The sequence below is a fragment of the Salvelinus namaycush genome, chromosome 15 (assembly GCF_016432855.1).
Source record: "Salvelinus namaycush isolate Seneca chromosome 15, SaNama_1.0, whole genome shotgun sequence".
Lineage (NCBI taxonomy): Eukaryota > Metazoa > Chordata > Actinopteri > Salmoniformes > Salmonidae > Salvelinus > Salvelinus namaycush.
Window position 1 is genome coordinate 623,430 of NC_052321.1, and position 12,067 is coordinate 635,496.

General features: G+C 42.9%; 1 protein-coding gene across 1 annotated transcript; it reads left to right on the top strand.

The window, feature by feature from the left end:
- Positions 1-1,277: 1,277 nt before the first annotated feature.
- LOC120060092 (transcriptional repressor protein YY1-like) lies at positions 1,278-7,394 on the top strand. The gene is made up of 5 exons (XM_039009157.1): positions 1,278-1,909; positions 3,010-3,172; positions 4,987-5,047; positions 5,631-5,789; positions 5,977-7,394. The coding sequence occupies exons 1-5, from the start codon at positions 1,408-1,410 to the stop codon at positions 6,157-6,159; spliced, it is 1,068 nt and encodes a 355-aa protein (XP_038865085.1). The 5' UTR covers positions 1,278-1,407; the 3' UTR covers positions 6,160-7,394.
- Positions 7,395-12,067: the final 4,673 nt, after the last annotated feature.

The following is a 12,067-nucleotide window of genomic DNA, read 5'->3' on the forward strand; positions in this document are numbered from 1 at the left end:
TCTATACCCATAAACCAAAAACACAGAACAGCAAGGATTTACAAAGAATACAAGCATAGGCTTTGAGGAAAAGGCAAGGTTATATTAACTACCCATGTTTAGTTTTCAGTGTTTAAAGGGGTTCCACAGCAAAACCCTTCCATATCAATGATAGCCTGTGACATTAGGCTAATAGCTTTTATTTATTTTAAACTCCTTCAATTATAGATATAACAGAATATTGTTGCATAACTTTGTAAATTAATCTCAACAAGATGCATGAGTTGATTATACACATTGATTTTAATACATTTTCACGAATCCTTTATTGCACAAACAAACACATAAACAACCCAATACAGTGACATCAAATCAGATCAAATCAAACTTTATTTGTCACATGCGCCGAATACATGTGTAGACCTTACCATGAAATGGTTACTTTACAGGCCCTTAACCAAATAAACTAATAGTAAAAAATTATAAAAAGTAACACAATAAAATAACAATAACGAGGCTATATACAGGGGGTACCGGTATCGAGTCAATGTGTGTGTATGGGGGGGGGGGGGGGGGGGGGGTGAAGTGACTATGCATAGATAATAAACAGCGAATAGCAGCAGTGTACAAAACAAATGGAGGGGGGCGGGAGGGGTTGTCAATGTAAATAGTCCGGTGTCCATTTGATTAATTGTTCAGCAGTCTTATGGCTTGGGGGTAGAAGCTGTTAAGGAGCCTTATCGATATTGTGACAATAAATTAAACTATATTCAATGTCAATTTGTTTGTGTATATGATGCATAGTGGGTAAATGTTGAATGACTGACTGATCTACAAATAATAGTAGTTATTTATGATGCAAGGGGATTGTACATCAGTCAGTCGGCATTCACCTGCGCTGATCATCTGCAATGTCGTACAAGCTCTTCTGCCCAGGAGTTGCTGATGCTTGTCAGATCTTACAACGCCTGGATAGGTATTTTAAATATCAGCTAACCACATATGTTATAGCAATCTGTCAATCGATGACGTTGCACGCAACAATTGGTTGACGATGCATGCAACGTCTGAGCAGGGGAACCCGACCTAATGCCGCGTTCCGTCATGTCAGAAAATCGGGACCTCAAAGTTCAAATGAACGTAAATTATTTGCGTAGTCATATTGGTCGATTCTGGTACCTCCCAATTGAGAAACTCGAGATCCGACTCTACCTCCTAGGTTAGCCAGTCATAAATTCCGAGTTTTCGACATGACAAGAACGCGGAATAAATCTGTAACCCATGAAGTCTCGCGAGACTATGTAGCCAAAGCGTAGTGGCGACGGGAGTAGAACAGAGTGGAGTTTGTTGTCGAAGAAGGAGGAAGGCAGTGTAGAGGGGGGGAACTGCTATAGAAAACATAACTGTGAGGAATTTAGGGTTTTCAATATGGCATCAGGTGATACCCTGTACATCGAAACGGACGGCTCGGAGATGCCATCAGAAATAGTGGAACTCCATGAAATCGAAGTGGAGACCATCGAGACAACAGTTGTTGGAGAGGACGACGATGAACAGCCTATGATCGCTTTACAGCCCCTCGACTCAGATGATCCACACTCAATGCATCACCATCATCAGGAGGTAATATTGGTGCAAACCCGAGAAGAGGTGGTTGGTGAAGATGATTCGGACATGCACGGGGACGATGATTACGAGGACCAAATTCTTATACCTGTCCCAGTCCCTGCCGCCGAAGAGGAATACATCGAACAGACTCTGGTGACTGTCGCTGGGAAGAGCTCGGGGCGGACGAAGAAGGGGGGAAGCGGGAAGAGAAATAAAAAGAACTACTTGGGTGCACCGGAGTCCAGTGGTAGAAAATGGGAACAGAAACAAGTCCAGATAAAGACTTTGGAAGGAGAGTTTTCAGTGACGATGTGGGCATCGGGTAAGTTTCGAGTTCTGTCGAAAGTGTGTTCTTGCAAGCTTGCCACCTGCATTGTTCTCACTGTGCATTCCCTGGAACTAGGCCTCGTACGGACGCTGGCCTCTGGCTAATTTCAGTAGAATTCTGCACTGTTTTTCACGTCCGAATTGCGTGCAGTGTATTTGAAATGTTTTTGTTTTTATGGGAAGCCATGTTTTATGTGTTGATGGGCGCCGCCATGTTCCCCTGGACCAGTATGGCGGACCGAAAAAATGGCGTTGATTTGTCCGGGGAAAGATGGCGGCGGGTGGGAGCGAGTGCGCTGCTGCTGGCCCCGGAGTAGGCCGCTGTGGCGCAGTTCAGCACAGGGCCTCGGCTCGAAGCTCTCGTCAAGAGCGGGGGAGGGTAGCGACTAGCAAGATGTCACAAGACTGTGTGGATGTGCTACTGCTAGTTAGCTTTCAAATCTTGTGGTTACAATAATGGCATCTCAATAGTTTGATATTTTAATCATTACATTTTTAGCAACGTTTGCATTGTTGCATTTTTGATACAGACCACCCTTAGATTGGCTTTCGTCAGACAGTTAACGTTAGCTAGCTAGCTAATTTGTTTAGCTATACTGACAGTCTGTAGCCGACTAAACTCAACAATTTACTATGGTGTTGAGCGGCGACTAGTCTTGCAATTTAGCGACTAGAATTGGTATTAAATGGTTACTACGTTTATTGACCTGTTATTTAGCTAGCTTTCTAAATTAGCCAACTCAACGATTAACGATGGATTTCAGTAGCAACTAGTGGGTGGACTGGAGTACCAAGATCACATAAAAACCTTTTTTTCAATACAAATATACGGCTATTCCACACATTCTATAAAACATAGGGCCCTTCAAATGGAACTAGCCAAAATGTACATTCACTTTATGTTCAGCTGTTCACCAGCAGCATTAACACAATGAAGCTCCACAGCCTTTATATATTTTCCTGGTGGTTGTGCAGCGTGGTTGAAATGCTGTCACATTCTTTGTTGATTGGTATTCTAATGGCCAATTTGGGCCAGACATCACAAAACATATACCTGTGCGTCTGTTTTAACTCTGCTCCTGTGCTCTGTCTCAGATGACAAGAAGGATGTTGACCATGACACTATGGTAGAGGAGCATGTCATTGGGGATAATTCTCCTCCCGATTACTCCGAGTACATGACAGGGAAGAAGCTCCCGCCCGGGGGCATTCCAGGGATCGACCTGTCAGACCCCAAACAGCTGGCAGAGTTCGCTAGGTGAGTTACAGACATGTTCATTAGTCAGTCACTCCAGGATTCTGTAATCTCAAAAAATGTATCAAAATCGACTATTCCCCGCATATAATGCAAAGGCTTGCAAATTTGACCAATCACTGCACTATTTCAGCATTAAACTGTCAGATAATCTCAATATTATTGCATAAAACCGTCCCATGTGTATTTGTGTGATATTCCAAATGCCTGTATCGTAATAATCATTTTTTATGAGTGTTTGTCCGCTTGTTCTCATGTTGTATTTTTGGTCTCATCTCCTTCGCTTTGTCTGTACTGTGTGCACCTTCCTATATACACCAGAGATCGGTGTATGCCAAGGTGCTCATGTCTCCTCCCATTGTTAAGGAGTCGTTGTCCCAAAGGCGGGAAGGCAGGCAACAAGCTTAGGTCCAAAATAAGTCCATAGAAATTTTGTCAAGAGTGAAACCTCTGACTTTGCCTCCTCTCTGTTTACACACACACCGAACCCCTCCCCCAATCACTAAGCCCCTCCCCCTGACACTCAGACAACAAAGATGAGAGATCACTTCTTCCTCTTTGACAAGAGGTTTCAACTCGCTATTTGCATTTCAGGTTTGGTCCAACAGAATCAGACAAATATGGACATCGAAACACATCGAGACATTATTTTACTGTAATAGAGAAGTTACCTTTTCTACCGATATCCTTTTCATGAATTGTCTGCTCTGTGCACAATTTGAGCAGTTATTTCTAAAACGGGAGTATCAATTAACATTGATTCTGGAAAATGTATGCTCAGTTTGTCGTGTGTGGCATTGGGGTTACCGCTAGCAGTATTTTAGCCAAACACTGTTATACTAGCAGTTTAGTATGTGTTTTATAAATGTTCAGTAAGCATAAAACACAATTTTATATAAGGAATTGGCAACTCGTTCTCATTCTGAGAAATAAGGTAGGCATCTTAACAAAGTGGACAGGCTAACGTGCTGTTCAAACAGTTGGAGATGGATAGAAGGGTGTGTTCATAACAATTCAACTGCCTTGTTAGCAAATAGATCCAAGTTGGCTAAACTTGAAATAAAAACATTAGCTGACTAATCACTAGCACGTGGGCTTGTGCTTGAGAGATGGTTGATAAGACCTGTGTTCATTTTCTATAGTGCCTGCTACGAGAAGTGAATGTGCATTATGCATGGTTCTGGTTAAATTTGTAACAAAAATGCAGTTTTCATAGACAGAAAGCCAGATCAGTAATTATTGCAACAAAAAAAAACACAGGTTAAACTATTTAGGTAATATAGTTAAATGATTAGTGGGTCTTATGGTTGTGGAAGGCATATATTTAAAATGTTTTTTCTGTTGCGTCCCTATGTACTATTAGAACTGTTTCCCGTTGAACTCCGCAGGTATGGAAAGAATGCGTTCCCAAATGCGCTTTAGTACAGCTTGAAAATCCCCCCAAAACATTCCTTACTCCAGGACACTTCAATGGGTGACTACCTAGGACAATAAAGTAAAAGGAGTACTCTGTCTGCATTGATATGAGACATACAGACACACGTCTTCACTATATACAAAAGTATGTGGACACCCCTTCAAATTAGTGGATTTGGCTATTTCAGCCAAACGTTTGTATATGGAGGTTGCATGGCTGTGTGCTCGATTTTATACATAGTGTATAATTTTTGCCATTTAGCAGACACTTTTATCCAAAGTGACTTAGTCATGCATAGATTTTACGTACTGGTGGTCCCAGGAATCAAACCCACTATCCTGGTGTTACAAGCGCCATGCTCATCCAACTACAGTGGACCACGATCTGTCATGTCTTGCAGGATGAAGCCACGGAAAGTCAAGGAGGACGACTCTCCCAGGACGATAGCTTGCCCCCACAAAGTACGTGTGCTCTACTAGTCTAACTGGTATTAGAGAGAGAATGGTAAGACAGCCACTAGAACACCATGGTACGACAGCCACTAGAACACCATGGTACGACAGCCACTAGAACACCATGGTAAGACAGCCACTAGAACACCATGGTAAGACAGCCACTAGAACACCATGGTAAGACAGCCACTAGAACACCATGGTAAGAGAGCCACTAGAACACCATGGTAAGAGAGCCACTAGAACGCCATGGTAAGACAGCCACTAGAACGCCATGGTACGACAGCCACTAGAACGCCATGGTACGACAGCCACTAGAACGCCATGGTACGACAGCCACTAGAACGCCATGGTACGACAGCCACTAGAACGCCATGGTACGACAGCCACTAGAACGCCATGGTACGACAGCCACTAGAACGCCATGGTACGACTAGCACAGTTGTTTGTGTGAATAATGGTAGTCAACTAGCCGCTATGCTCTGTGGATGCCTATAGCTTATTAGATTTTTAGATGCTCTGATGTGGACCAATTTGGTTTTGTCATTTCTGAAGTTACACTATGAGTAATTGCTACCTTTTGCCTCTGCAGGGATGCAGTAAAATGTTCAGGGATAACTCTGCAATGAGGAAGCACCTGCACACCCACGGACCACGTGTTCACGTCTGCGCCGAATGTGGAAAGGCCTTTGTCGAAAGCTCCAAACTGAAGAGGCATCAACTTGTTCATACCGGCGAGAAGCCTTTCCAAGTATGTTTCCCCCAGCCCCTTCAAAATGGCTTCTTAATGAGAGATCTACTTCTACAATATCACTGTATACATTTAGTTTGAATCACAACACTTACAGCTTAATGTCCTACATGGCACGTATATGACCATACACCCATAGGGGCCCAGCAATGCAGCCTTGTAATAAAGTCTACTCTCTTTCTTCTAGTGCACATTTGAGGGCTGCGGAAAGCGGTTCTCCCTGGACTTTAACTTACGCACGCACGTGCGGATTCACACTGGAGACCGACCCTACGTCTGTCCGTTTGACGGTTGCAACAAGAAGTTTGCCCAATCCACCAACCTCAAGTCTCACATCCTCACACACGCTAAAGCTAAAAACAATCAGTGACTGTGAACCAACACATATCTTCACCACGGCAGAAGCGTCACACCCCCTAAGAGCTATGAAATCCCCTTTGTATTGTTTCTAGGGAAATGTTTTGAGAGAATGACCTTACTGACTTTTTGATATGTACAGAGATGAAAACGACGAACTCTAAAGACGCTTCACCCCCCCCTCACCTTCATCTTGACACGATCCCCAAGGAAAAGCATAAAGTTTCTCCTTGTGAAAATGTTGATTTCTTGGACCTGCACTCGAAAAGAAAAGTTATTTATACTGCAGCACCCAAAGACAAAGAATTGACATTTAAAGTTATTCTCCATCAGCATAGCGAAGTAATTGCTTTTTAATTTTGTACCTTTTTCTAAGTGTGCATGTTGTACACTTTTCTTTTTTTTCTCTGGCTGAGCTGTTTTGTGTGTTTTCCCTGAGAAATCTGTGGTAACCCTTCTTGGAGAATTTGCTGTTTATTGTACCTCCCAGCTTTTCCTCTTGTAAAATGTTTATTTGGGGGGTATTCTTTAGACTAATTTTGTATAATTGAAACGTACAGCTATATTGGAGTTGTGTAGATAATAGCAATGTGATTTAAGTAGTGTTAACTGATTAAAACCGTTTTCTTCCCCCCCCCCCCCCCCCCCCCCCGCACGGCCAGAGAGCAACACATCGTGTCATGTCCATCAAGTCCTTTGTTTAGTTTAACACACAATACAACCAGAAGTGGTGCTCAGTTGCATCATTAGAATGTATTGTACAGGCTGCATTACCTTTTGCTAAAATGTACCTCCCCAATAAGTTGCCAATACAAACCTGCCCATTAGCAAGCACTTATTAGAATTTTGTTTCAGAATTCCTAGTTTATGTAGTGTTAACGGTTGTAACGGATAAAAGTCATTTTGAATGTGACATTTACTATTGGTAGGGACTGTTCAAAATTGGTATTAACATTTTAATAAAATGGTTGATAGGAACTTGTTGGTTGATAGGAATATGTTAAAATATATGACCGGTATTTACAGGTAACTGGTCCGTGTGGATTTTTTGCTCTTTAGTCCGATGTCCATCCCTTTGTGCTTGGTCATATCATTCAATTAGTTTAATGTCAATTCTGTACAGCCAATATGGAAAGTAAATCAAATATCCCCACCAGTATATAGTTAATTTCCTAAAGACAATCAAATTCAAGTTAAATATTGACAGGAAGACTGGACCCTATATTTAAAAATAAAAATCCAACTCTATTCAATGTTTACAATCAATGCAAAGTTTTTTCAGTCTAATACAATGCATGGATAATTCCCCTAAAATCTATTAAAGTAAAACAAGTGCAACAATGCTGGTCGGTAGAGATTTGCCTACTCAATGAGCACATCAAGATTATTCGGTAAGTATTTAGTATAGGCCTATGTGCAACCACAGCAGAACACTAGAACATGATTACACCATGGGAACTGTTTCTTCTCCTCGTGCAAAACTCTTTGTCCCAAGATTCCGATAAGAAATGTAGAGCACAGGCTTTACCACCCTTTGAGCAGAAATATTTTTCAGAACATGCATGCAAAAATGAGATAAATGTTAATCCCTGTTTTACCTACATACCTTGCCAGTGATTACCCCACCAGAGTACCTTGCCAGTGATTACCCCACCAGAGTACCTTGCCATTGATTACCCCACCAGAGTACCTTGCCAGTGATTACCCCACCAGAGTACCTTGCCATTGATTACCCCACCAGAGTACCTTGCCATTGATCACCCCACCAGAGCTAGTTACGATCATATGGCTGAATGATTAACTTGTAACTGGAAATTAACGTACATTTTATATAATTGACCAAACAACCTTAAAAAAAAAAAAAAACATCTGTCTGGTGTAATTTACAATGGGAGAAAGGAGACTTTGCTTGCACCATATCAGCAGGCAGCTGCAGATGTGTGTTCAGAACGTTGCAGATAGAAGTGTAGCGAATAGCGGCTGATGCTATATTTCTATCTGAACAATGTTCTGTTTGTCTAAACAGAGCCCCAGGTGTTATTTTCTCCACTACCAGCGCAGCCAGCAGAGCAGGGAAGTTAGGCGTTCCCCATGTCTAAACAGAGCCCCAGGTGTTATTTTCTCCACTACCAGCGCAGCCAGCAGAGCAGGGAAGTTAGGCGTTCCCCATGTCTAAACAGAGCCCCAGGTGTTATTTTCTCCACTACCAGCGCCGCCAGCAGAGCAGGGAAGTTAGGCGTTCCCCATGTCTAAACAGAGCCCCAGGTGTTATTTTCTCCACTACCAGCGCCGCCAGCAGAGCAGGGAAGTTAGGCGTTCCCCATGTCTAAACAGAGCCCCAGGTGTTATTTTCTCCACTACCAGCGCCGCCAGCAGAGCAGGGAAGTTAGGCGTTCCCCATGTCTAAACAGAGCCCCAGGTGTTATTTTCTCCACTACCAGCGCCGCCAGCAGAGCAGGGAAGTTAGGCGTTCCCCATGTCTAAACAGCCCCAGGTGTTATTTTCTCCACTACCAGCGCAGCCAGCAGAGCAGGGAAGTTAGGCGTTCGGTGTTCCCCATGTCTAAACAGAGCCCCAGGTGTTATTTTCTCCACTACCAGCGCAGCCAGCAGAGCAGGGAAGTTAGGCTTGCCCCATCTGGTGACTGGGTGCCGCGCAGAAACCTTCCTCTGGACCTGCTCACTCCGAGTATGGGTAACTGCATACTTGGCATGTCTGAAAGTGGGCGTATTAACAGCGATTGGTGTAACACCAGTGCTCCATTACTGGTTAGATAGGCCATAGCCAGGTGCACCGCGGGTCAGCTTAATGTTTACATAGCAGGTTAAGAGAACCAATGTAGCAGGTTAGAGAACGAGGTTAAGGTTAGGAAAAGGGTTCGACTTAGCTAAAATGCTACAGTTGTCAACAATCGACTTGTCGTGCAGCCCAATCAGCAACGCAAAACGGTCTTAAGTGGCAACAAATCTGCCCAATTAGCGGATTTGCTTTCCATACACCCACTTCTGTTACCTGGTAAAATAAGGGTTAAATAAATAAAAAGACACCCATGACTTGCTCGTCCAGATAGCTCAGGTTACAACCATCAAATCACATTTTATTTGTCTCAATATTTATAAACAACAGCTGTAGACTAACAGGCCCTTCCCACTAATGTTAGAGAAAAAAATGAAAATGAATAACACAAGGAATAAATACACAATGAGTAATGATACCTTGGGCTACTAGTACTGAGTTGATGTGCAGGAGTACGAGGTAAATGAGGTAGTTATGTACATATGGGCAGGGATAAAGTTACTAGTCAAAAGGATAGATAAAACAGTAACAGCAGCCTATGTGATGAATCAATAGAGTTAGTGCAAAAGGTTTCAATGCAGATAGTTAAATAGTTAACCATGCATCAGTACCGCTTGCCGTGCGGTAGCAGAGAGAAAGGGTGGCTGGAGTTGTATTGGGCTGTACGCACAACCCTCTGTAGCGCCTTGCGGTCGGATGCCAAGCAGTTACCATACCAAGTGGTGATGCAGCCAGTCAAGATGCTGGATGGTGCAGCTGTATAACTTTTTGACGAACTGATGGCGCATGCCAAATCTTTTCAGCCTCCTGAGGGGGAAAATGCCTTGTCAAGTGCTACAGGGCGATAGTAATTTAGACAGGTTACCTTGGTGTTCCTGGGTACAGGGACTATGGTCATCCAGAACAGCTGGTGCTCTCATGCATGGTTCAGTGTTGCTAGCCTCGATGCAACATAGAAGGTATTTAGTTCGTCCGGTAGGCTCGCGCCACTGGACAGTTTACTGTTGGGTTTACCTCGGATGAATCTCGGAACATAGTGTTTCGCTAGTCTGTGCTAGCGAAACAGTCCAGTAGTTTAGCATCCACTTCATCAGACCACTTCTGTATTGAGCGCGTCCCTGGTACTTCCTGTGAGTTTTTGCTTAAACTATTACCGTACTAGCTACCTACCTATAACCGTACTAGCTACCTAGAGCTACCTACCTATAACCATACTACCTACAGCTACCTACCTGTAACCATACTAGCTACCTACAGCTACCTACCTATAACTGTACTAGCTACCTACCTATAACTGTACTAGCTACCTACCCATTACCATAGTAGCTACCTACAGCTACCTACCTATTACTGTACTAGCTACCTACTCATTACCGTACTAGCTACCTACAGCTACCTACCCATTACCGTACTAGCTACCTACAGCTACCTCTTATTACCGTACTAGCTACCTACAGATAACTGTACTAGCTACCTACCGATTACTGTACTAGCTACCTACAGCTACCTACCTATAACTATACTTGCTACCTACCTATAACTGTACTAGCTACCTACCTATAACTGTACTAGCTACCTACTCATTACCGTACTAGCTACCTACAGCTACCTACCCATTACCGTACTAGCTACCTACAGCTACCTCTTATTACCGTACTAGCTACCTACAGATAACTGTACTAGCTACCTACCGATTACTGTACTAGCTACCTACAGCTACCTACCTATAACCATACTAGCTACCTACCTATAACTATACTTGCTACCTACCTATAACTGTACTAGCTACCTACCTACCTATACCCGTACTAGCTACCTACCTATAACCGTACTAGCTACCTAGCTATAACCATACTAGCTACCTACCTATTGCCATACTAGCTACCTACCTACATTTAACCATACTAGCTACTTACCTATAACCGTACTAGCTACCTACAGATAACTGTACTAGCTACCTACCGATTACTGTACTAGCTACCTACAGCTACCTACCTATTGCCATACTAGCTACCTACCTACATTTAACCATACTAGCTACTTACCTATAACTGTACTAGCTACCTACAGCCTCACTGACAAGACTATAGCTATCATGAAATAAAAATAAAATAAAAATCATCAGATGTCAGTTGTATTTCTTTCACAACCTCAGACATGGTGATGATGAACTAGGTGTTCACTGAAGTCAAGATGCTGGAGAACATCCTTGTGCACCGTGTATGCAGACGATCACCTCCCTAGGGGAGTGGCCATTTCTCACGAAGTGGTGAAACTCGCTGCCTGGAAGCAGTTGCCTGTGCCACTCTTGAAAACAGGAGACGAAGAAAGCCTCACTCTCTGTGGCAGCTGAGGTCTGTGTTCATAAAGCATCGCAGAGAAGGAATGCTGATCTAGGGTTAGATTTGCTTGGGACCAGACATGGGTGGTTAAGTCTTAGCCATCAGTGAATAGCGATGTGGAACGTTCAGATATAAATATATTATGTAGAACAAGCATGCCTATTCATGACATTTCAATCTGTAACGTTTCAAAACGTTGTGCCAACTAAATGTGGCCCTGATGTTTTAACCGAAAATAATGATTTCACCCAATCCTTTGAGAATTGGACTGGGTTTATTTAAATGAAAGACGTTACATTCTCCACACTGAGCAACTTTGTTGTTAAGGAACTTGTGTGAGTGAGTCATGGTACATTGGAGGAAGTCCTGGAGTAAGGATGGTCACAGATTATCCATTAAATTAACCTGATACTCTAGTGGCCACTAACAATGAAAATAAATGTCTTCAAAAATGCAGGGCAGTCAGGAGGAGCGGCAAGATCAGGTGGTACTATTCTGGCCAATTAGAGGGCAGACACGCGTGTGATTCACCAGGCACAACGGTTTCCACAAAGTCAAAATGGTCTATGTCGTAAAAATGGATGAAAACAAAAACGTGCTTTTTGACTTTAATTTTATGTTAACAGTGTGGTTAACGTTAGGTTTAAAATCACATTTTAATTAGATAAATTGTTGAAATAGGCAGGGTTTATGATTGTGGCTGTGGTAACTGACAGCCAGGCACAAATGCAATAAAAAGTTGTTTTTTTTTTCTCTCAAAGTTGCTCACGCGTCCTCTAGTCA

Bases quoted from the DNA above. Each gene is read 5' to 3' on its own strand.
- LOC120060092 (XM_039009157.1), top strand. From the start codon at position 1,408: ATGGCATCAGGTGATACCCTGTACATCGAAACGGACGGCTCGGAGATG. The intron at 1,910-3,009 runs GTAAGTTTCGAG...GCTCTGTCTCAG, and splicing joins AGTGACGATGTGGGCATCGG to ATGACAAGAAGGATGTTGAC. The intron at 5,048-5,630 runs GTACGTGTGCTC...TTGCCTCTGCAG, and splicing joins CGATAGCTTGCCCCCACAAA to GGATGCAGTAAAATGTTCAG.